At 35.9% G+C, this 27,422-nt stretch overlaps 1 protein-coding gene across 2 annotated transcripts; it reads right to left on the bottom strand.

The window, feature by feature from the left end:
• Positions 1–659: 659 nt before the first annotated feature.
• Positions 660–27,115, bottom strand: LOC108713959 (protein cornichon homolog 2). Of its 2 annotated transcripts, XM_041590050.1 has the most exons (7): positions 26,045–27,111; positions 15,784–15,852; positions 14,282–14,329; positions 6,932–7,044; positions 3,334–3,477; positions 1,415–1,466; positions 660–1,046 (listed from the first exon to the last, which is right to left on the bottom strand). In XM_041590050.1, exons 1-6 carry the CDS (start codon positions 26,123–26,125, stop codon positions 1,433–1,435), a joined length of 489 nt encoding a protein of 162 aa, XP_041445984.1. In that variant the 5' UTR covers positions 26,126–27,111; the 3' UTR covers positions 660–1,046; positions 1,415–1,432. The 2 variants fall into 2 exon arrangements, with proteins under 2 accessions (XP_041445984.1, XP_018113210.1); XM_018257721.2 differs by lacking the exon at positions 1,415–1,466 and having other exon boundaries at positions 26,045–27,115.
• Positions 27,116–27,422: the final 307 nt, after the last annotated feature.

Genomic DNA, 27,422 nt, shown 5'->3' with positions numbered 1-27,422 from the left:
CTTGGCAGAGAACAACATATAGTAAGGATACATCTAACAACAACATAATTAATCCTATTCAGTATATTTAATATTTAAAATATTTTTTAGCAGACAAAGCATGGAGCTCCAGATTACTGTAAGACCCCTTATCCTGAAAACCTCAGGTCCCAAGTATTCTGGATAACAGGTCCCATGCCTGTACTATATTAGTATATAATACACAAAAGCCATGAATATCTTCAAACGGTGAGTTCTGATGTCATCAGTTATAAACGGTGAGTTCTGATGTCATTTCTGTCACATCACTCACTGAAATGTGTGTATTATAATAAATAAAGTACCCCCAGTTGTAAAATATGAGGATATTAGAAGTTACCTCGGAGTTCCATGACCTGGCCGACAACTATTGTTCTAGGGATATTAAATATACAAATGTGCTAGAGACAGAAAAAAATCCATTACACAATGTATACATCAAGCAGGTCATAAAAATATGCTATGCTAAATTCTTAATATAATGAAGAATATTACATTGCAATATTTAACCTTGTGGTTCTTAATTTTAAAGTTTATTTTTATTACTCTTATTGAATTTTATCGTGAATGTGAAATTAGGCTTATGCCAGTGAACCCAGACATACACACACACACACCCAAGCGCTAATAAAACTAGAGAATATATATTTATTCTTTATTGACAGTAAACTTTAAGTTTCTCTAAAGAAATAAAGTCACAGACTTCAAACAGACAAATAAAAGCTGTAAGCCAGCAGCAGTCTAAAAAGTGAGATATACAAGAGAGATGAAGATGTAAACAGAGAGAAGAAGAGATATTGAGAGAGAGCTGAAGGAAAGTTGCAAGTGGAGAGGGAGATGAGAGGGGAGAGATTGAGGTACAGGATAAAAGGAATTTGTAATTAAAGAGAGTAGACTCAGCAACTCCCTGCAGTTCATTCTTCTATCAGCAAGTATCTCAGCCTCTCTCTCGGTTTTCTTTTTTCTGTCTTCTGGGTTCAAGGATTTCAAGAGGCGATATTCAAAAAGTGACAAGTGTGTAAATCATACTGAGAAAGAAGCAGATATGGAGAAAGTTTAGGGGAATAGCATTCAGAAAGAGGGGGTAGAATGGTGAACTAACTATTAACAGAAACTAGTAGGCATTACAAAAAGGGGATGGGTAAGAAAATATGTGTTACTCAAACTCAGTGAAAAGTCAAAAAAGTACTAAAGGTGCTTTGGATAAGGGGAATACAGGGATCAGTATGCAGGGGATCACACCGGTTTTACATATTAAGTGAGGCTGAAAAGGGACATTAGGTGTAAGAGGAATATGTGTACAAGATGTGATGCTCAAGTAACAGCATGCAGCATGTGCGAAAGGGGCAGACTAGAAGTGGGGGCATTTACAGGAGGGCCAGGGTAATCCACTCACCAGCAGAGGCACAGCATCCTACGCGCTGACATAGCGTACAGTGGCCCCCACCCTGCGTGCGAGGAAGAAGTGGGATTAGTTCAGGATGCTGTTTGTATGAAGAGGTGGATTTTGGTATAGGATTTTATACATTAGAATAGGTAAAGAATAGTGATTTATATGGAAACTATGTAAGTACATATGTTTTGCCAAGCAGTATATGTTACCACACCTTGTACGAAATGAGAATAAGTATAAATATAAACTGGTGAGTATTGCTGGGATACTTGAATCATTAACCTGATAGAGGAATCCAATCTAAATTATATGTGCTACTAATAAAAACAAAGAACATATGTTAATGTAAGGATAAGTGTTTAAGAACTTAGCCTAAGGCATTTGACTGGTTGGTTCCATTGTTACATTTTTTTGATTCTAGCACCACAAATTACTGTAAATATAATTGAGCCGAGACTTTGTGCATGTGTTAATAAAGAGACTAAATGGCTAGAATCAAAAGCTAGTTACTTTATAAGAAAGTGACAAGGGTTACGTAGCCTTAACTCCAGCAAGAATCCGCAAGTGGCTTGCATTGTTCCATCTATTATTGTGATGTTGGATCATTAATGTATTATATTAATACTGTCCATTCTGTTGCATTGTTGTTGGTGTGCTGTGGACCACAATAATCTGTGTATCTGTGTTATAGCATTTATGTTTTGCATCCATCAACCTCCTCTACACACCTCTGCAACAGCCCATCCTGATTGTAAGGAGTATTAAAGAAACTGGTGCTTTATCTCTAGCCATTACACAGGAGCTATGTATACTGTATCTGTGTGTATGTACTTAAAAAAAGTTTTGGCCTTTGTATTTGGTATTATGGTCATGCTGAATGGTAAACATGCTTGCAGTGTTTTACTGTATTTTGGATCAAAATCTGTATCTTTTTAACAAAATGCTTAGTCCCTAATGATAAAATGCAGCCCTACAGTATGACACCGCCATCATTTTCGATCAGTTTGGGTCAACCATATTTTTTAAGCTCTGCATACCACTGGCCTGTTGTATATTGAGGTGACATGAAATAACTCATTAATCAAAAAGAACCATGTGAGTTGCCAAAAAGCATGAGGGTGACCAGCTGTGGGAAAGGATTTGATTTTGTGGCTAGATGGGACCAAATGCCTTCAGGCTAAAATATAATGAGGTGGTTGTAAAGGGTGTGAATGGATTTGCACACATTACCACTGTCTGACTTATGTACAGGTACATATGTAGATATAGTATTATGTTGTGCATATAGAGCAAGAATGCTGTTAATTTCATTTTGGTTATGCTCCTCTAGAAATGAAAGGATCCTATCACAACTTTTAACCCCTTTTCCCAGAGTATCCCACATCACCTTCTGCATTCTTCACGTTCATCCACAGGATTTTCCCTTTGCCCAATTTTCTCATCCTCAACACAAATATTTAATTTTCATAATTTTATGTATTTAGTTTTATATAAAGGGGTTGTTCATCTTTAATTAACTTTTAGTATGTTATAGAATCATCAATCCTAAGCAACTTTTAAATTCATCTACATTATTTCTTTTTTTAAAAATTTTTAATTATTTGCCAGTTACTTTTCTGACTTATTCCAGCTTTCAAATAGGGGGTCACTGACCCCATCTTAAAAGCAAATGCTCTGTAAGGCTACAAATGTATTATTATTGCTACTTTTTATTACTCATCTTTTCATTCAGACTTCTCCTATTCATATGCCAGTCCAGATTGAAATTGCAAACAGTAAAGCTGCTATATAAAAAGCTAAATAATAAAAAATGAAAACCAATTTCAAACTGCCTCAGAATATATATATCATACTAAAAGTTAATTTAAAGTTGAACAACCCCTTTAAGACTCTATATTGTATTCACCATTCCTGTTACTCACCTATATAGGTAATAAAAGAAGGATAGCAAATAGAATGCCAGTTTACACCAGGCTTCTTTTTGACAGTAGTTCAGAATGTCCACATTCATAATGGACACTGGATCAAACATTACTTCTGAGCCATCTGCTGGCCGGTGGAAGTACCTGTGCAATAAATACCCATATATATGTGTTACTATTTATTTACTTATACTTTGAATTAAGAATATAAATATTTCACATATTTAGATGACATTCCCTCTAATATTCATCAGTACTAATGAATAATAATAACAACTATAGTAGGAGTGTGAGCAACACGATTACACATAGAATCCTCATCATATACTCTGTGTGTTCTGTATGCAAAACTGACATGTTCTGAGGTGTAAGCTACTCATAGAATCAATCCAGGTGAATAAAATTGTTTTTGCCACTATGTGTGGCATTTCGGATTTATAGACTAATGCAAATGATTTGTCTTATGAAACTGCCGAATCTGCACCTCCTCCCCAGAATTCTCTGTGATTAGCAGGCAGATAGCAGGTTTAGCTATTATTACTTCTATAAACTTCTATAAGGGGAATTATTATAAAAACTTAACATGTCATGGAAACAAGAAATGTTCTAAATATAATCAATACAACAATCGCTACTTTTTCTGAAATAATCAAGTTACTCTTCACTGTCCCTTGTCAGATTATGATGGACAATGCAACTACAATAATTAAAATAAATATTTTGGCTGGCACAAGTCTTAAAAATAACTGAAATTTTCGTTAGGGTCTTGGTGCCAATTGCACAGAGCAGTTCCAATTTAAATGAACAAAATATCCTCCTGGAAATTCTTGACTACAAGGCTGGCATCTGTAGTTTGGAAGGCAATTGAACTTGGTAATATATATTAAAAGATTCTGTTATTTTATTTGTAGAAATTACCCCATCAAAGGAGCACCGCTTAAAATGGTGCAGTAATTTTGCATATTCATTTAAGTGACATACATGGTATTAATCTACAGCTTTGTACACATGAAGCATAATTAAAAGTTGTTTGTATGTATAGACCCTCCCTCAGTTTATACAAAAGTTGAACCCGCTATCCGGCGCTGATCCAAACATCAGAGAGAGTCGCTATTAAGAATGTGGCTTTTATTCAAAACACAGTGCGGTGTACATGGCAGTGGGTATGTGCAGAAACTAACGCGTTTCGTGCCCTCACAGCACTTTCTCAGAGTCCCTCAGTTTAATATGGGTTATTTGTAGACACTATGGAGAATATCCTCGTTTAAGATAATTTCAGCTAAGCAGAGTCATATTACTAAGGCAAAGCCAAGTTTTCAAAAAGGTATTAGTTCTGTCCAGATTATGTCATATAGCAAAAGGTTTGCATAAATGTCTAAATATTTAATATAAGATGTGTGATAGCACCAATACTAGCAGCTTCCTGAAAATGTGGTTCCATCTTAGTAAAATATTTCAAACCTGAATGAAATATGCCTCTTACATGTTCCTTTCCTTCCCTAATATCCATGTTCCATTTTCCTTCTCTCATTCCCACTCCCTTTCCTTGTCCTTTCCTTTAGTTCTCCACTCATTCCTGATTTACATAAATTTGCTGACTCATCTTCATCCCATCATAATGTCTATGCTTTCTCCTTTTCTCACTAATATCTGCTCTCTCCCCTTAAAGGGGACCTGTCACCCTAAGAAATAATTTCAAACTCTTTTCTATCATGTTAGTTGAGCAAAATAAACTTTACTTACACTGTATTTATTATTTAAATTTTGTTTCCTTCTGTCTTGGAATTATACAATCACAGCAAGCAGGCAGCAGCCATTTTGTGGACACGGTTATTAAGGGAAATTGCGTATCACCCCAAAATCTTGTGTATGCACCAGAATGGGGGACCTGATGTCCATTTGCAGTGCCCTACACAATTATAGAGCCTGAGGAGGGAAGGGGGAATGTGAGGAGAGCAGTGACATGTAGGAAGTGCTGAATGGAAAGTGAAAGTATAGAGGTAATACTTGATTGACAGTTTAGATATTTAAACACCTTTATAACAGGTATGGATGTTTTAATGAAAACAATTTTTGGGGTTTCATATTTAATTTGCAAAGGACTTTAATTATGCAGCTTTTTATGTGTAGGTGACAGGTACACTTTAATGATTCATCCCTCATCTTTATGTCCTCAATTTCTTCTTCTTGCTCTTTCCCCTTTCTAAATGTTGACTCTGCCTCCTGACGGCTCTTTCCCCCATGTCTGTTTTACAGCTATCAAAATGTCAACAATGCAACAGGGGGTGCTCTCTACTGACATCAATGAGAACAGCTGTTAGTAGCCCTGCACCTACAATTATAGTCTAGAGCAACATACAGCAATTCACAATTAACCTTGAAAAATCAACAGCATTTTACTTGCGCCTAGTGTGCCTATATTCTCATGTTAATGTCAGCTGAAGAATATTTAACTAAATCTCTGCTCCTACAAAAATGGCCAAGGGAACCTTCTTGTATACATATGTGTATATATGCATGTATTTCATATGCATACAGTATAAGAAACTGTTAGCTCTTTTGTGCAGGGTCCTCTCTACATCTTGTATTGTTATCTGCTGTGTTTTTGTGTGTAATGTATGTTCAATGTATACATCCATTTAGTGTACAGCTGAGCAGTATATGTTGGCACTTTATATATTTTTATTAATAATAATTCAAATTCAACTGATTATCATCTGTAATATAGAAATGTTCCACTATCACTGTAAATGTTTTTGTTGTACAGTGTACTATGTACAGTATAGTTTCTAATACCAAAATCTTGCCCTCTCCAGTCCCATGCTTCATATTTGTGTCAAACACTGCCATATCAAGCAAAAACACTATAAAATGGATCACTAGAATAAAAGGTGACTAATGGGTGTTAGAGTGGGAACGGGACCTCTTGTAAAATATCAGACACTAGAATAACTGCCTTTATGATGCCAATAAAGCCATGTTTTCCCATTTGGAAATAATTAAAACTGCTTGAGTGTTTTCCATTTCAATCTATTAGAAGTTTAATAGGAACTATGAATTTGAAATGTATGTAATATCTGTGTCTGGAAATAAATATTCTATTCTTTAATCATATATGGCTGTATATTATACATATATTATATTTAAACTTTCAAATTAGTCCTTGCCAGTGCTGTTTAGAATTTAATTTCCCTACACAGGTACATGAGTACATCTATACACAGATTAGGGTCCATTTCAAAAGAAGCCATACAAGGTGGTCACAATTGAACTTGGAACCCCAGTGCGGCCTAAGCAGCAGTGCTATTCACCATACCACTATGCTGTCTCTTATAGCAGGGGGCTACCTTAACCATACTACGCATGAAATCATTGATTTCAAAGCAAAACAGGGCCATTTTTTAAAGACTGATGTCTATTCACTTTATATATTACCACTTGTAACACCTATCCATGCATTTGTGAGCATGAGACTAAATATCTATGCAAATGCCTGGATTACCTTGCTACTCAACGCACCCAAAAGGTAGGGTATACAGTTATCAAAAAATAAAAAAAGGAAAGATGACTATAGTGCAATACACAAGGAGGCACTTACCTCCAAAGATGGTAAAATAGGAGAGGTATATTGAGGCCCAAAGTAACCCACTCAGCTGCACACATAAACATCAAGCAGAACAAGCCGTGGATACAATACTCAGGCACTACCAGCTGAGGAAAGAGAAGGTGGGAGTAAAGATGTGTGAGGTATTAACAGAACAGAAAATAGGAAATAAACTGTACAGATAAGATGGAAGTGAGAAGTAGAATAAGGGCAAAAGAACAACAGGATACATTCCACCCTTAAAAAGAATGGTCATAGTTTAAATGTTTAAATATTAAACAATTTTAAAAATATAAAACAAGTAGTTCAAATACAATAAGAGTCTGCATAATCTTTAATTTGAATTCCCTTTAAATTTAATTCTAAACAGACACTTTCTTCACTTTTAGGCAGTTCATTTAAACACAGGGATGACCATTTCAGCATAGAAAGCATAAATCATAAAAATAAATCCTGGCCACTGGGGGCTATCTTCACACATTTGATGAGTTCCCTCACTAAACTGAGCCCCTTGTGAACTACCAGCAAAAACACATAGGTTGGGGTCACCCCTGTACTTATGATACTTCCTTTTCGGGGTTGCTCAGCCTCCTGTCTTTCTCACTCAAATACAGTGTCGGACTGGCCCACTGGGATACCAGGAAAACTCCCGGTGGGCCCAGGTGTCAGTGAGCCTCTTGCTTCTAACCATTTGGCCAATTTCATGGTCATTCCTTCATTTCTTTATGGGAACAAAGAAAAGAGACTAGGAGAATAAAGAGGATGAGTGAGGTTCCAATAGTTTAGAATATGGGCCCTCAGCCTAAGATTTTCTGGTGGGCCCCTGGCATCCCAGTCTGACACTGCTGAGATAGACTCTCTTTCACTTGGTCAAAGGCTCCCTCTGCTCTTTGTAGTTGCAGGCAGCACCCCCAGACCCTCTGGGAGTCCATCACATAGGCAGGTAACATTTCTATTCTGTGCCCTGCTCAGAGAGACCTTCCTAATTGTCTCACTAGAATTAAATACTTTTCCACAGGACAGCATCCTTCCTGTGGCAAGTGAGCTGCAATACGTGAGCTGGATAATGGATCAGAGTACCTGGCTTACCTGTTCCTTCCAGAATACTCCAGCTTCCAAGATCTGGCTACTAAAGTTTTTAAACTGAGAAACCCTTCTCTGTTTAACAGCTTTCCTGACACTTACATCTCTTTTACTAATTCTTTGGTCACTCTACCACAATATAGAAACACACACACTATTTTATAGTTCTGGGTTCATAGTTAACCTATGTCAATCACATGATAGATAAGGCATAGTGCAAATGGAGGATGCTGTAGCTGGTAGCTGGTGGCAAAAATTGTATATAAAAAGTACACATTAACAGGAGATGGTCCACGCTATGCTTTTGTACCAGCTTGTGTCATACTAGCAAATCTGATATTGGGCCATTTGCCATGTAGAACAGCCTCCAGATCTTTGAGACATGAAGGAGATGAAAATGCAATAAGAAACTCCCCATAAATGTTCAATGATGCTTATATTTGGTGTTTACTGGTATTCCCCCGGGCTGGTGTAGTTTTCTGCTGATAGGAGCACCGGCCTGGGGGTTTCAGGTAAGTCAGTACAATCACTTGGGGGTGCCTAACATTTGGGACCCCCAAGTGCACGAAGACTTTCCTTCTCCTTTAAACACAGTGTTGTTGCCTAGGGTAATAGTTATTATTTATTTACAGAATATTTTTTTATATTTTGTCAATGATTTTAGGCTATAGATACTGAGTAGTTACTGATACTCACAATCAGTAATAAATGAGCCAGCTTGAAGTTATATTTATAACAATTCAGCATAATCTGCCAAGTCTAAATAAATGACAGCATTCAAGTAACTATGGTAGCAAGGAAATGCAATGTTGAAATTAGATTATATGTCAAAGCTGGACGACTAAATCACTTAAGGTAGCTTGAACACAATTGTGCATCTCTCACAAAATTAGATGGATGTATAGGGTGGCCACTTAAAAGGCAACGTAATTACATTACAGAACATTAAATTACATGTTTTTATTGTACCGGGATACTATGTTTTTCAGTGTCTACAACGATTCCTAAACTATTTAAGTCTGAAATAAATTTCACACCATTGTTAGAATATTTATAAAGAATGCCGCTTTTGGTCAGACTATTGTTGAAATTTGTTTTTCTGCTCAGTACTAGTAAAATGCTTTTATTTTCTTATTGGAGGATGAAAACCATCTATTTGGAAAAGAGAAAGAAGTCACCAATGTTTTGCTACAAGTTCGGGACCTGTCCAGAATGCTTGGGACCTGAAGTTTTCTGGATAAGGGGTCTTTTCGTAATTTTGATCACCATACTTTTTAAGTTTACTAAAATATAATTTAAACATTAAATTAACCCAATAGGATTGGCTTTCCTCCAATAAGGATTCATTATATCTTAGTTAGGATCAAGTGCAAGGTACTCTTTTATTATTACAGAGAAAATGGAAATCATTATTAAAAAATTGAATTATTTGATTAAAATGGCATCTATGGTTCCCACTTTAGCCCCATGAGCCATGAATATCCTGTAAATTATATCCTTATAAACGGTGCTTAGTGATGTCATTGGTTTTAATTGTAGCTTAGTGATGTCATTTCTGTCACATGAATCACTGAAATTTGTATACTATAATAAATAAAGTACCCCCTATTGCAAAAGGATATTAGAAGTCACCTCAGAGTCCCATGACCAGTATAAAAACACTCAGCCTTCAGCCTTGTGCTTTTATAATAGTTACCTCGGAGTTCCATGAGCTGTATAAAAACACTTGGCTTTCGGCCTCGTGTTTTTATATGGTCATGAAACTCCTCGGTAACTTATATTATCCTTATAATTTACAAAAGGGGGTACTTTATTCACTATATAATTCTAGTTTTAAATGTACGTATAATTTTACTTACACTGTATATTTCTTGCCACAAGAGCACGATATATTACAAAAGCAGTTAATAAAACATTTAATTTGTTTCTTATTCCCCGGTCATAATAATGATGTTTTCTTTCGCTACCACTGTATGCTATGCAATGGCCACATGGAAAGGATCATTTCACCTACTGATTTCTTCACTTTGCTACCATCAAGAAAACAATGTACATTTTCATCCCCTAAACCGGGTGAAATTTTTACCTAGAATCTTTTACATATCTCGATCATCCTCAAGTGAATAAATGTACTTGTTTTTTAGAATATATTTTGTTGTATGCCAGAAACACTGATAAGTTCTCAAAAAACAGACTGGCTTCTCCTATTTTCTATTTCTCTGGCGAGAGCCATAGGAAGTTATATCCTTTTGGACTTCAGGCCTCTGTTATATGCACATTGCATTGAATACACTCCTGATTGCCCTTTATTAATAACTGATATGTTTCCTCATCATTGGAATTCAACAACTAGAATATTTTTTCATATGATCAGGGTGATTGCTGGAGAATTGTAATAATTGTAATACACTATTTTTAGATGTTTGTTTTCAGTATATGTTAGTGCTACAAAATTGTTATCAGATTGATTTTCAGATCCATAAAACCTACTTTGTCTTTATCTATATGACAGATTAAAATGGAGATTATAACTGTTATTATTAAGACAGGTTAGAAATGTTTCCAATTCCTGTTGGTCAACTTTTCATAGAATATACAGGTCATCAATATAGCTGTACTATAGAAGAATATGTTCTGTATATTTGGTAAACTTGTCATGGAAAACCTCCTATTCTTCCCACCAACATAAATAAAGACTGGCAAAGGAGGGAGCACATGAGGCTCCCATGACAGTTGCATGTACTTGTAGGAAGAAATTATCTTGAAAATTAAAAGAAATTATGAGTTAGTATACATTTTAAAAGTTTTATTAAAAAAAATGATCTGTAGTATATATGTAGTATATCAATCTTTCTTACTAGTAAGCAACTAGAATCAATAGGGGAATTCAACTTTAGACAGAATATCTTTAGTGTCTTTGTTATGAGAAGGAAGATCCACCACAATATCCCTAATTTGAAGATCTACTCATTTGGAGAGGTTTTCAGTAAGCAAGTTAATTCTGCCTTGGGGAATTTATTTAATTTTTTTTTATATATCGGGCAATAAATAGATGGTTGCTACTCTTGGATGAATAATTGTCAACTATCTGAATTGTACTGATTCTCAGGAGGCATTTTCAATTTGTTTAATTTAATTGTTTTTATATTTCTCTTAAGTACAAATGCATAGGTCAAATTACCATGTTCTGCCCTTTTGGCTTGATAATTACATCATTCCAAGACTCAATATATTTTAATGCTTTTCATTCAGCTACTGATAATTTATTTATTAGTATGTCCACAATTCTACTAACCTTCTGCATTACTGCAGTCTATGTATACCTAAACACTAGTATAAATATTACTTGGGGGATGAAAGTGGATTTTTTTTTTAAAGGTCTAGCAGCTCTGGTGATTTCCCCAATGATCTCTTTTAATAAGTCATATAAATACTGGAGTGGTTTTTGCTCGATATCAGATAATTCTTGCATGATGTTATCTTTATTTGGGGCTTTAAAAAACCTTTTGAGCACGAGTTTCTTTCACAGACGAATTGATCCTTATAAAATTTAACTTTGTCCAATTTGTGAGTAGGGCAAAAGGTCAAACCCATGTTCAAGAGGGTAAGGTTGTTAACGTTAAATTCATAGCTGCTAAGAATTATTACTCAGCATTCATCAGATATGTTTTGCTTTATTTCTTTTACTGTTACTTTTTCTTTTTTATTATTAAAATATTCATCCTCAAAATTGTAACTTGGGGAGGACTGTACCCTTTAACCCTTTTGGGAATAGGCAGTGATGTAGATATTTACAATCTGTCATAATATTCCACCAGGACTTCATATGCTTAGTATTTAGATCTTCGTTTCCTTAATTTGGGTTCATTCTTTATGGGGGTTATTTATCAAAGGTCAACTTTTTATACCTCGAATGAACTCGAATGGTTTCTTATTTAATAAAAAACTCGAATGGAAAAAACTTGACTCTACGAGTTCGAGTTGTAAAACCAGAAAACTCAAATTAATCGTGTTTCCAGTGACAAAAAACCTGAATCGCTCAAATTGATTGAGTTTTCGTGCAAAACTCTCTGTAAAAAACGCAAACATCATGCAGGCTATTTACATCTTTAAATGGTTCAAGGGAGCTCTGCCGCTGACTCCTACATGACCTTGACAGGTTTTAGATGTTTTTTTCTCGGAATCAAGCTATTTCCAGGGTTCGGGTATAAAAAAATGGAGATTATAACTGTTATTATTAAGACAACCTGAAAATGGCAGTTTTGACAAAAAATTACCTTGAAAACTCAAATTTGAGCCTTAATCAATAACCCCCTATATGTTGTGGAGTTTGGGAGAAACATTCTTATTAAAATAGTTATGATGTGTCTATTTTGTCCATTTTTTTTAAAGATCACAGAGATTCCTAATTTCTGTCATTGTCTTGTCATGGGTACAATGCCAAAATTGGTGCTTTAAAGTAGTAGTTTCTAATATTCAAGTACAAAAAAAGTTTATTGGCTCCATTACCGGTCCAAGGCAATGTATAACAATGGGGAAAGAACTTTCTTTTGTACTTTTCACAAAATATTTTATATTATTTTTAGTCGTTATTTAAATGATTAGCCATATAGCATCCAATATATCTGATGCCAGTTTGGACACATAGAAGTCAATGCAGTGTACCCTCTAATGTAATTCATCCAACTGTTGTTAGTTCACCCTGTATAAAATCCATATGTTGTACATCTGTTTAAAAGCTAAAGACAGATTTAATTCTTAACAGTCATGTAATATGCATCTAAAGTAATTGCTAATTAGACTAACAGGATTGCCAGGCTATTTATTTAACTGAGTGCACGTTAGGAAAATTATAAGGCAGTAATAATTCTAGGAATACAGAGGTTTATTTAAATATGAGTGAGAATTTCCTACTTAATATGTAACCAGGAACACTACAGAGAAAGAGGGCAGATGCCAATAAATGAGACAAAATAAAAGAGAGAGAAGGCCAATAAATCGGGGGAAGAGAGAAGATAAAGAATGATGTATTATTGGATAAAGGGCACAGCTACTAATTAAAGTTTGAGAGGTGTGGGGAACTTTTTTTTAGGAAATATAGATGTAAAGATTGACAGCTGAAGACAAATGCAAAATACAGAGGCTGTTTTGGGATGGTACTGCATGGGCTGGGTATTGAAGGCAGATAATGATATAATTAGGGGTATATTATGATATTTCTACTCCTCCTATATGAATCTTATAAAACATGCTACCTACCCTATTTTTGCATTATCGTCGTATAAAACAAATTGATATTAAATTTTGTTGCAATGTTTTTTCAAGAAAATTATTGATAAATGAGTTCAATTTGTGGAAGGGAGTTTGGTCAAATTTGTATTCATAAAAAAGTTTACTTTTAGGTAATCAGCCCCTTAATGTACATTAATATTTTGAAGAGTAGTTTATAGTAACAGTAACTCTTTAAGCTACATGACAGTATCGATTAGTAAAGGAGCAAGAGTAAATCCTCTGTTCTTTACATATTTCAGCTGAATGATAGCTTTATTGGCAATGCAGTGTTAGTTAAAGGGGTTTTTCACCAATGGCTGCCATGCTCGGCAGCCATAAAATTTAACTGAACTGGAGAGATTTTGTATTAACGACTGGTCAAAAATACCACCATCTAGAATCCAGACACTCATCAAACGCTATAGGAGGCATCTAGAGACTGTTACATTTGCAAAAGGAGACTCAACTAAGTATTGATGTAATATCTCTGTTGGGGTGCCCACATTTATGCACCTGTCTAATTTTGTTATGATGCATATTGCATATTTCCTGTTAATCCAATAAACTTTATGTCACTGCTGAAATACTGCTGTTTTCATAATGCATGTTATATAGTAAAAGGAATTTGCTACTTTGAAAGCTCAGCCAATGATAAACAAAACTCCAAAGAATTAACAGGGGTTCAAAAACTTTTTCATATGACTGTAGATCAATAGCTCATGATTCACTTATCTGCACCCCTTTTAGCAGGTCCATTATCTACCCTTATGTGCAACACTGTGGAATTCACTGATGTTTTATAAATGCGTGTAATAAAAAAACAACACAGACAGTTCAAAATGATGGAGCACATTCAAATTACAAAGAATTGCACACAATAAAATAAAAAACAAATGAAAACAGTTTAACAAAACATAAAGCACAAAGACAGTGTTCAAATAAAAAAACATGAAACAGAACAAACAATAACACACAGGTTTGGTCGCTAACCTTTCTGAGCAAACAGCAAATCCTTTCCACGTTCTTAACCCTTTCTCTCTGCAAAAAAAGGTGTGATAGGAAAGAATATATAGACATGGGAAGAAAAGGGGGAAATCAAAATGTAAAAAGGGTGGAAAGAAAATGACATAGGACAATATGAGGAATTAGACAGTGAAGGGAGGCAAGAAATAATTGTAGATGAAGAGTGGAATAACAGGATGGAATAGGGGAGAGCAAGCAAGGTAAGAGAGATATTGGACAAAACATGCAAAGAGATTAAAAAAAAAGGTTAGTTACTGTCCAAGAGATTTGCAAAGCATATCCTTGACACAATTATGGCCAGAAAAAGCACTTCATAAATGTACACAAAATTGTGTTCTGTTTAGAAAATGTATGAGCTCTGGGTATACATTAATTTAGTCACTAAGTATATATATATATATATATATATATATATATATATATATATATATATATATATATATTATAGTGGAGAAACCCGGCACTCACGATAATGGAGTCACGTATGCCTCGGTGCAGTCCTCGATGAAAATTAATGTAAAAGAGATGATAGAGATCGCACTCGCAGGTCTTAGAAGAAATAAATGTATTTTTATTTTTGGACAATCGCTGACGTTTCGGCTGATGCAACAGCCTTTCATCAACCGAAACCGATTGTCCACAAATAAAAATACATTTATTTCTTCTAAGACCTGCGAGTGCGATCTCTATCATCTCTAAAATATATATATATATATATATATATATATATATATATATATATATATATATATATATATATATATATGTAAAGCAAAAAACCGGCACTCACGAAATGGAGGTCAGGCGTGCCTGGGTGCAGTCCAAAGTCGGTAACATCAATTAGAAGTGGTAGAGATCGCACTCATAGGTCTTAATATAGAAAAAGATGTTTTTCTTTAAGTTGTTTAATCATCATGTATTTTGCCCTTGACATGTCATTTCCTCTGCCCCCGGTGTTTCCTCTTGTATTGATTTTATTCCCGCCACACTGTGTATTTATATCCGTGTGTATGACACTTTTTTCACTTTGAGAAAGGCTGTTGTCTCAGCCGAAACGTCAGCACTTGTCCACAATAAATTTTCTTTTTCTATATTAAGACCTGTGAGTGCGATCTCTACCACTTCTAATATATATATATATATATATATATATATATATATATATATATATACTGTATATATATATATATATATATATATATATATATATATATATATATATATATATATATATATACTGTATATATATACTGTATATATATATATATATATATATTTATTAAAAAGACTCAGTTACATTAGCATTTGTTGGTTTTTAAATTTATAAGAAGGTGTTTGTATCAGGAAGAATAATGTGAATTAGCTCATCACCAAACATTAATCTATAACCTACATCAAAAAACATGGAAGATGCTTTACAAAGGAGAGGTTAGAGGAATAATATGTCATTAAAAAAAAATTGCACTTACTGCTCTGGAGGGATTTCCCTGTTCAATAGGGTTCTTAAAGTCTGTCCGTAATTCATCAAAAGCGATGATCTGCAAAAGGAGTGTTGCTAAGTGTTTTTACAGAGCAAGGCACAGCATTCCTATTATAACTCTTGTGTTATACTTGTTGTCCCATTCACCACTTAACTTATTTAAGGTCAGCCCTCCAATCACTCCTTGCCTGAGCATTTGGTTCCCATCCTAGTAGTGCGGCATTGTCCCTAGCTACGGGTTCCTGTTCTAACCTCCTTTCTATTCTGCCTTGCCTTGTCTTGTCTGAACCCTTCCCTGTCTTGTCCTGCCTGGCTCTGAACCTTGTCCTGTCTTGATCTGCCTTACCTTCCCCTTCCAGTTCTGCTCCGGTCCTGCTTTAAACCTTGATCTTTCCTTGCTTTAACCTTGCTGTGACCTTGCCCTGCCCAGCTTTCCTTGCTATTCTGAATCTTGCTTTGCTCCTCACTTCAAACTTGACCTTGCCTTAACCTTACTCTGTTTTGACCTGACCTTGCCTTTCTGTTTCCTGCTTTCTGTTCTGACCTGTAACCTGTCTATATCTTCCCTCATCTTACTCTGCATCTTGCCCTGCCTTTTCCAGTCCTCTCCTGCTATCCACTCCAGTCCTCTCCTGCTATCCACTCCTGTCCTCTCCTACTTTCTGCTCCAGTCCTCTCGCTATCCAGTCCTTTCCTGCTATCTGCTCCAGTCTCCTCCCATTATCCAGTCCTCCAGATCAAGTTTGCTCCCGAGCTACACCCGCACTGTCCTATACTTTTAGTCTGCTCCTGTCTGCTGATCTGATCTACGCCCACACCGTCCTGTCCCATACACTCTGTTCCTGTCCTGATCTTCGCCTTCTACATTCTGTCTAGTCCAGTCCTGACCTTCGCCCTCTTCATCCTGTCTAGTCCAGTCCTGATCTTGGCCCTCTCCGTCCTGTTCCACTCTGCACCTGTTCCAGTCTGACTCAATGTCCTCTTCAACCTGTTCCTGCCTTCCCTTTACGTGTTCCCTTGGCACATACACAAATCTTACCATTTGTGCCCCCTATCCTGGTAGTATTTTATTTATGGTTATTAAACATGCTGGCATCAGTATCTCCTGTATAAGATAAGTAGATTACCAGGAAAGGCTATCAGTAGGCAGGTGTGTTTGGTTCATTTCTTGATAAATAAACCACCCGACTGAAGAAAAAGGCAGAAGAGCTAAAATAATTCCACAGTAACAAGTTGCAACCTATCGTATCTAAACAGACCAAATATTACATAATGAATTTGTAAATAATTTGCTTTAGTTTTTTAAAGGTCCACATCTGCATAAAAAGGTTTAAGGTGCATGTGCACACCTGTATACTGTTATATTATATGCACCATAGAGTTTACCAGTGTGCTGGAGAAACACTACTACTTTATTCTCTTCTTTAGCATTAAACACCAGAAGCAGTATGCTTGTGGCTAAATAGCTATCAGAGTTTATTCTTCCTACACTGTAATATGAACCTTTAATATTGCTATCTGTCAATGTCTGAAAGTAAATCTTTTATTTCAGGTTTATATGAACACATATGTTATCAAAATGTGAAATTAGAGCTTAATAAATAAAAATCACCCTTGTTCTATTCATTCCAATGTGACTTTTAGAATTGTATTTATTAATGGGTGAAAGTTAGAACTCACCATTTGATAACATTGGTTCTAAAAATCCCATAGGAATGAATAGAACATGGATGAGTTAAACTCACATTTTGATAAATCTGTTAATGTAGAAGTTTTTGCAATACCCTAAGATTTTCCAGGCAAATTTTTATTTCCAAAGTAACATACTGGTATGGATTAATGATATATTAATGGTTTGGAGGTAACAGTAGCTCCAGTGCTTGTACAGTAGCCTGTGTCAATGGCCATAACTGTGCTCAGGTCATAACAGGAGGCAAGAGAAAGACAACATTGCCAAGCACAACACTATGGAAGAGCAAGGAGTGCATGTTGACACAAAGACCTTTAAAACAATAATGGGATATTCTGCACAACTGACTGCAGGGAAATTTGCAGGTCCACAACTGTGGTGCAGTAGGTAAAAAAACCCTAATATGTATATTTTTATGAATTTAACATTGACTGCTATTCATTTTGTTTTTCATTTGCTAACTGCAACCGAAGATTTCTGAGTTTATTTTCAGCAGCAGCAAATGCATAATTGTGATAACTTATGTATACTGGTTTATGGATCGAGTGGTGCTGAGAGAATTAAGTGCAATCACATTTGTTGTTTACAGTCATCTGTTCATTTTACAAGTTTCGCTCTTGGCACATAACTGTTTTTATCTTAATGAGCCCTTTTCCTGTTTGCATTTTATCTTCCTTGTTTACAATCAAGAGGCTATTATAAAATTAGATGGCTGAATAATTTCACAATTAAACACAAAAAAAGACACTAGGGGCCATTTAGAAAGTCTGCCTTTTTTTAACCGTATTCTCGATTTTCTGTATTTATATAGATCTGTAGGCTTACTGATTGCCCCTTAAATACAGCACTGTCTGTGTTAGGCAGCACTCTATCCAAGAGATGCACTTAGGCACATCCCTCTCCTGTCCCCACCTGTCCCGTCAGAAGGCACAGCCCCCAACAGGGCATCATCATTACCACCTGCCCTTGGTGTTCTTTGGTGTCTCATCTTTCTGCCTCCAGGTTAGTTCTTCTGTCCTTTTCCAACTGCTGCTTTGTGACAGTAAGGTGGTGAATCTGCTTATGTGTCTCTCCTTACTCTTGTAATGTGTTGGGCTATCTGTGCATGTTCAACAAAAACAACCACCCTTTCCAGACTTTCATCAGGCAGTTCTTTTGCCAGACTCTGTTTCAGATGTTCAACTTTCTGCTTAAGGGCATCAATGGTAAAGTTGATCTGTCTGACCCATTCATTTAGTAGATGTTTTTAGACTTTTTGTAAAATCTTGTTGGCTCTGTGACCTTTTATGGTTGAACCCAGGCGTAGGCAACAAGGGGTGAGTCCCTGATGTTGGCAATTGAGATTAAAGCGTAGATGGTTTCGATAGTCCGCCAGTTTTCTTGCTGTTCTTTCATATTCTCAAACCAGTTTTAGAGTATTCTCTCCAAAATGAATGGCAATAACTTTACAAGGCAAGACTCGGCTGTCTTTCTACACTTAAAACACAAGGGACACTCCTTTGAAGATAGCAAGGTCCAAATCTTCAATAAAGAAGACCGCTTGTTCGAACCAGGCATGAAAGAGGCGATTCAGGTGGAGAAACCATCCCTGAACAGAGGCGGGGGCCTCCAACTGCTACATACAATGCTGTTCTAACATGTGTACCCAGGCGGATTCAGAACACTTCACACATCCATTAATGCAACTCTAACTAGGAGTTGCATGACACATTGTAACTACCCAGAATCAACACCTCTGTAAATTTCATATGTCACCTCTTTGAAGAGTTACAATGTGCCATTGTGAATGGATTAGTGGAAGAGTATATATATATATATATATATTTTATATATACATATTTATATATATATATATATATTTATATATATATATATTTATATATATATATATATATATATATATATATATATATATATATATATATATTTATGCATGGAGCTGGAGCACTCAGATCATTTGGGTAATTGCCTAGGTGCAGGTTATCTTGAAAAATTCATAGAGCAACAAAAACCGCACACAAAGGACTTGTATAAGTGCAAAAAATAATAACCAATTTATTGCAACGTTTCGGCTCCTGTACTTGAGCCACCTGAAGAAGGCTCAAGTACAGGAGCCGAAACGTTGCAATAAATTGGTTATTATTTTTTGCACTTATACAAGTCCTTTGTGTGCGGTTTTTGTTGCTCTATATATATATTTATATATATAAAACTTTATATTAAAGGGATTTATAAATATGTATGTATCAAAGAATACAGAAAAAAAAACAAAAAAAACAAACAAATTATAGATATAAAAAGAAGAACAGTGGGCTCTTCCACATAAAAGGTGACACAAAAGAGAGCAAATAATCTTTGTAACCCCACATTAGTTTTAAATGAATCCCACCTCCCTAGATGCTTTCCAAAAGGACACAAGCAGGTAGTCAGGGAGACTAGTGGTTATTGTTAAATAGAGGAAGGTGGTTGAAGTTAGGCACTCCCAAGTGATTATATTTACTTACCTGACACCACTGGCCGATGTTCCTATCAGAAGAAATCTGCCCCGGCCAGGGGTTCTCCAAGCGAGCACCATGGAGTGATCTTCTTTCTTCTTCGGTTTTCCAATTTCCCAGGGCAAACATATGTGCAGTACAACGAAATAGCCTGCTTTTTTGTTAAGTTTGGCTTTTCACTCTACTGCACATGGGCAGCCGTGAGAAAACCAAAGAAGCAGGAAGAGGCTAGCTCCATGGTGCTTACTGAAAGAACCCCGGGCCGGTACAGATTTATGCTAATAGGAGCACCAGCCCAGGGTGTCAGGTAAGTAAATATCACTTGGGGTGCCTAACTTTTGGCACCTCCAAAGGTAATTTGCCTTTTGTTTCCCTTTACAAAGAGCAAACAAAGAGAGAAAGAGATTCTGGAAGGTTGTGGAAATACAGATATAGTTTATCAAGTTCTTCACATAAGCTGTTTCTGTAGATAGTGGTTTCCCTTTCTTTCAAGACATTTGATTTTCTGGCTAACCATTACATTAATATTAGGTTAGTAGATCACATGTTAATTAAGTTCATCCCTGTGTTCCAAAATTTTCACAAGCTCAATCAAACCAAATCTGTGTAAAACATTCCACTTTACAAATGGTGTCCAAGCTAAGGTTATTGTTGCATTCACAGCGCTTGACTGGTACGAAGTGATACTTAGTACTAAACTTGCTGTCTTCTATTTTCCATACTCCATCTACATCTCTGATTCTTGTTATGTATAATCAGTATTTATATTGCTGTAATGGCCAGCACTAAGACCTTACAAGATTCCTCCTTGAATTTCATCTGTCTTTCCATGATATGAGCCTGCTTACTAAAATAAAAAGCTGCAGAAAAAGTGCACCCTGTTAGGGCTATATCACACTAGTGGACATATTTACTAAATTGTGAATTATCTCAGGCAAATTTCTTACTTAAAATCAACAAGTATGCTGTTGAAAGAGTAATGTGAATATTGTCTTGGTATAAATCCTATGAAAATTCACCAATGCAATTCCCCATACAACTGCAGTATGTGGGATATTAGAATGGAGCATTTGATGTAGAAGGTGATGAGATGCAAAAGTGACTGCTCTATCTTTCTAATGATAGTTTAAAAGGCTAAACCTGGAGAATTTTTTCTTGTCCAAAATTCATTCCCTTGCTCTTGGCAAATAAGTGACTATTCACAGTTTAAACTGGAGAAATTTTACCTGGCGAAATGATGTGAATGATCCCCCATACAAAATTAATTTGTTAAAACGTGTCATACTCTCCTTTTATTAAATTGGTTATGCCAAGGGAAAGTTTAGATTTTGGTGAAAATACTCCAAATTTGAACTTTTACCCTCTAGTAAATATGCCCATAGGCCTTTTATCCTCTGGCAATTTTACAGGGGAGAGAAAAAAGCCTTCTGACTGTGCACACACGGCCATAAAACAATACTGTGGCAAAACAATAGTATTCATTTAGGGGGTTATTTACTATAACTCAAATTAATCTCAGTTTTTTATGAAAACAAAGTTGACCAAACTCCCTTCCATGAATTGAACTCATTTATCAATAATTTTTCTCAAAAAAATCGTAACAAAATCAAGCGTCAATTAGTATCATACAATTGATGCTCTGAAAACTCGTTTACTGAATTTTCCCTGAGAAAGCTCTTTTTTTTTTTCCACAAAAAAATGGAGTTTTTCCCTTAGAAACCTGGACCAGATAAATTAGAGGTTTAATAAATGAGCCTCTTACTGTTATTAATTAGGCTTCATTTATAGATCCAATGTGCATGAACAAAAGAAAATAAATTAGTCATTCAGAATAAAAACAACTAGGGTAAAAAAGCTAGGGTAGCATAAGTGCTGGCCCAAAATGTCACCACAAAATTGTTGCCATAAAGCAATGATGTATTTCTAAATATGTAAGCATGAAGAATATGACTTCAATAAAGCAAAATTCAAAGCAATTGTTTCTGAAATATTAGACAGTTACATTTATCACTTGTACCTGGGCCCCTCTGTAACTAAAACATTAGGGGATTCTACAAAATCCTAAAATCAAAATGTGAAATAAATCTGCATCAAGCAAGAACACCTCTGGCAATCTGCCCAGTTCTGCTCCTGTCTCAAAGCCTGCCCCAACATTGCCCAACTTATTAGAGCCTTATCAGTCCCCATGAGCTATACTAGCAGAAAAATAACGGTCCTACCTGCTTCTGTAAAGTTGTCTATTACATCAGAGATATTGGGACAGAACTTTGAAGCCCAATACATTTGTCCCTACCCAGGTACTTCTTTATCCCACTTGCGGATACATTTTTCAGGGGAGAACATTGTAACAATAATTGTGTGTTGCTATTTTCTAAAAATGGAATGTCTTTATTCTGACATTTAGGGGCCCATTATTAAAGCTCGATTTTCTCTGGCTCAGGTTTTTATGGGGGAAATCTACTTTGCAAGGACCATCATGAAGTAGCTTCAAATTCCCTGTTTGACCTGGTTAGTTCAAGGAATAACAAAAGCCATTGATTTTTCGTGATTAAAACAACAACAGGTGTGTTCAGCAAAAGTCCTTTTGATTAAACTTGTGTTGCACAGGGTGATATACTACCCATTTAATGTAATGCTAGCTTTACATGTACAGTACAAATATTTCATACAGTTCAATCCAATTCTGACAGAATTGCCCGATACTCGTGAATATCTGTGTATGTGGACCTTTCACCTATACTTGTAGTCAGCTGAACACTGGTAGCAATTAGTTATCTGATTCAGACTGACCCAGGACTGAACGGATCAACATTAATCTGACCATTACGGCCATGAGTTCACCCAAATAAGGAAGATGAAGGGAGCCTTGCAAACAGCAAAACTGTGCTGCTACTTTTTATTGCATGTTGGATTACATGGACCCTTTTTCAAGTGTTTTGCCAGTTTTATGTAAACTGTGTCTTTTGTACCAAATTTCAGCCATTTGTCCAGATGCACTTTCTGAACTGTTTTACATTCTCAATTGCAGTCACTGCATAAAAATGGCAAAACTTCCTCTTTTTGCTGTTCAAATTGTCCCAAAACACATTTTTTAATTCAACCCCCTCTATAAAAATCAACCTCTTCATATGAGAATGACTCCCCTTTGGACTACAGTTTCCAATTAATATTAATGATGCAATTCTTTTCAATCCCTTAGGTCCTAGGCCATGTACCAGCTGAGACGTCCACACTCTCTCTCTATTTACCGCCTTGCTGATTATAAGAAGAAAGAAAGTTAAATGGTTTAATATTCATTCATTGCAATACATGCATTTTAGCACCTTTAGTCTTACACATAATATATATATATATATATTGCAAAGAGTGTACAATTCTAGCTTTCACAATATTTTTGCTCTTAGATCCCAAGACATTAACCTGCACCTTTATTTTGTGGATATTTCTAAATGTGTGTATCTAACTTGAAACATACAGGGAAGTAGCTTGTTGGATAGATAAAGCAAAAGATCTTTAGATCGACGGTTCTTGTAGAGGCTCCCGCTGCTGGCAGACACGCTAACATTGCAAGAGGACACTGAACTAATTGTGCAGAAATACCCAGAGGAGAGACAGTTATAATACATTGACCTCATAAAGAGAGACCAACACAGAAGTTAAGAGGTAATGAAGTACTGAGAAATGAAAAAAAGAAAAAAAGGAGAGAATACTAAAAAAAACAGAACAGCAAAAAGATGAAATTAAATAACAGACAAAATACAAACACGTGAAGCTATTCAGAATAGGCTCTTGTAATCACACTGTAACCTTTATTAATTTACTGTAAGACCCATGTTGGTTATAGTAATATTGTAAAATCCTGTGTAATTTGCTGGTGCTCTAAAAATAAATGATGATGTATAAGATGATGACAATAATCGCATCATTATAGACATGTTTTCCAAAAGGAAATAAGTGTGGGTGTGATGGGATAGTTTAATGTAGAAGGTGTGGTTTGGAAAGGGTGTAGCTTTTTCTGGGTACCACTTTATAAACATATGCAGTTTCCATGGCTACCAGATCAGTCTCCACAGCAACAGAGAGATGCAGAAACACAAAGAATGGGACATACAAAGGTGGAAATGGGGAGGGGGAGCTGTATGACAAATGTAGTCACATTTTTTGTAATGATACTGCTGATAGATAGATAATGATATATACACACAATGCTATTCATATTTTCAATCTGTGTGACTCACTGCCTTGTACAATGTGAATTACAAGAGCTTCAGTGTAACACACACACGCACTACATACAGAAAAACTCATGTACGCAAACAGATGTAACATGTCACACAAGAAGTATGCAGTGACTCATGCTGAAAACATGGGGGCAGATAATTCTCTTAGAACACCTGAAATTTTCACACCTTGCATACAGTCTCATCAATAAATGTTTTCAAATGAATGTTAAAAACCATAAGATGGAAAGCAACGCATTGAACATTATTGTTTTTTTATTGCTTGACAGGTCTACATCCCTAAGAATTTCAGGTACCTGTACTGAAATTAAACCTTTTTACAAACATATGTAAAATCAAAATGCTAAAACACAGCTACATAATGATTTTTTTTACAGGATACATTGTTGCAAATTCAGATCTGATCAGTGGAACTTATTTTCTAGCACAGGTACAATAAGTACTGTAACCCATAGCAACCAATCAGCAGTATGGTTTAATTGGTCTATGTATGAATTTATTTAATGTATTGATTGACAGCTGACAAGGTTTCTGCAGGTGTGCTTGCCTCCACAATGTACTGCTGAATAAAAAAATACTTTTCATACAGCAGGCATCATTTTGGCCCTCCGGCTATCGAAAACAAATTCTAGCACTTCTGAGAAGCTGAAAGCTTTAGAGGATTGTTGGAAGTTGAAGATCAATTCAGATTCAGGAGCATTTGTTTAGTTTTATAAACTAAACAAACTTATCCACACCATTGCTAAATTCTTACTTATTTAATTATGTTTACAATATCTATATGGATATATAGGAGGAATTTGTTTAAGTATTTCTGTTTTTCTGTTGCAAACAAAGAGCCATGGCAGCTGCTCACATTAGTCTAGAAGGCATAATATTGCCACATTTTGCTATGTTAAATACCTATTATTGGCAGGTATAATGTGAAGGATTACATTGGAATCACTGCATTTAACTGCCAGTGGTACAGATGCAATCTATGGCATTATCAACATCATTCTTACTAAATAATCACCATTTTGTACAGCTAACATATAAATACACAGCAATACAATCACATGTAGTAATATCTCTACATGTATTATCATGAAACATCTGTTACATGCACATTGTAGCATAAAATACATGCAAAATACATTCTGGAAGAGAAAAACGTTCCACAGTCAGATGCATTTAAACATTGCGTGTTGGACAGTGTAATAAAGGTCTAGAGCACAAAAAAAAAAGCCGATACCTAGTCACTGATGTGAAGAGAGGTGCACCTGAGACCTGCCTAAGGGTTTATGTGTGAAGACAAAAAAAGATTTTATTATTTTACATAAACATTATTGAATTTATGATTTTTATTATTAGTATTCATTTCTGAGTCACTGGCGTGTTTAGCAGTGTAACATTAAACAATATGCATTGTTAGAAACAGTGAAGCCAGAGTGGTCTGTACATTGCATTTCTTGCTTTTCATCCTTCTGGTCTTTTAAACTGTAGAATCTGTGCTATAATAATTATGTTATTACACCTTCTTTATAACATGTTAGAAGTATTGTCTTTGTGCCACAGGCCCACACATTTCCTGCCTTGTTGAATTAGATCAACAAATATCCATCTGTCTAGCCTCACACAGTACATTATTTACCCCCACTAGTATACCCCCACTAACTGCCTCTCCTTGGCTGGCATATAATATACTGAGCCAATTGTTAGTATAATATTTCCCATTTTCATAGTATTTACATTTACATTTATTTTATTACTTTATTAAAATGCCTCCCCTCCCTTACTACCTATTTTGTTCTAGATGTTGTAGACTGAGGTTGCGAGACTCACGTGCCAGATGATGAAGAAAATTAGAGAAGCACAGAGGACGAGTGTCAGCATGTAGCAGAACGCTGCAAAGGTGAACGCCATGGCTGAAAAAGAGACGGCTGAGAGCGCTTCCTGAGATTCTGTTTTTTAAAAGGCCACCAGTAAACCCACTCAGAGAGGCAACTCCTTAGAACAGATGACAGAGGCTGGTCCTTGGCTATGTCAAAAGAGAGCAATAGCAGAGCTTCTAGACAGATTCCTGATGGAGGCTGCTAAAAGACTTCACAGTTTTAGGGGTGCAAAGACTGAGGAAAAGTGCAGCAAAAAAGATGTTCAAAAAAGTCTAATTCAATGAGACTGCTGGTACAGTGATATGCTTGTTTCTTAATTGCCAAAATATTGCTAAGAGGCTACTCTGAGACAGTTACCATATTATTCTTGCAAAGTATTTATAGCAGAAGAGCTGCTAGTGAGATAGCTGAGGGTGCTTCGTATTATAGATGAAATACTGCGAGAGTGCAGAAACAACAATGTTAGTGGACAGCCTACCAAAAAAAAAAAAAAAGACGGCTGGAACACTGCTGAGACAGCCCATCAGAAGCCTTTATGCCTAAAGAATTATACAAATCATGTGGCCTACAGAACTGCTTCTTATGAGCTACCTCATTCTAAAGCAGAAAAGGTTTCCCACTGTGATCCCTGTGTGTCTCATTGTGTGCTACTAACACCTGTATTAGTGGATCTTTGTGTGAGTTTTCATGTAGCTTCCCTTCCTCCAATTCCTTGATTATTTGTACCCTTCTGTGGCCCTTCCTTTCCTGGACTCTTCTTTATCTGCCTTCTCCTGCACACTGTCTTACATTCTTTTGTTAATCTTTTTCTACTTCTCCCAGCACATCTCAGTGTGTCTTTTCTTCTTTTCTTTGTCTCTTGCCTCTCTTCATATGCACCCCATTATGTGTTGTGAAGGAGGAGAAATCTATCTATATGCACAGCTGAAAGAGTAGAACTGTAATCCTGGGCTTCTCTCTGCCTCTTGATTTCTTTCTATCTGATATTCTCTCCTGTACCTTGCACTCCTCTCGCTGCTTTGCTTCTCCCTCCCTCTCAAGTTAATTTTCTCCCTCCCTCTGTTACACCTCCTCCACTCTGATTCCCTCTCTCATTCCTCTAAACAGATTACTTTCATATTTTTCTAGTAACTTCCTTTGCCTACTTGCCACTGTTGCACATTATTTTCATTATCATTTTGCATTCTTAGATTTCGTTTTAGATTTATAAAATTATATTTATATATTCTCTTCCCTATATTCACTCACATATAAAGCACGCGCAGGCAAACAGATACACACACCCATATCTAAATATAACAACAAATTCTAAGTAATAAATCAGTCAT

Source organism: Xenopus laevis, chromosome 4L (assembly GCF_017654675.1).
Source record: "Xenopus laevis strain J_2021 chromosome 4L, Xenopus_laevis_v10.1, whole genome shotgun sequence".
NCBI lineage: Eukaryota > Metazoa > Chordata > Amphibia > Anura > Pipidae > Xenopus > Xenopus laevis.
This window is presented reverse-complemented; position numbering and strand designations above follow the sequence as displayed.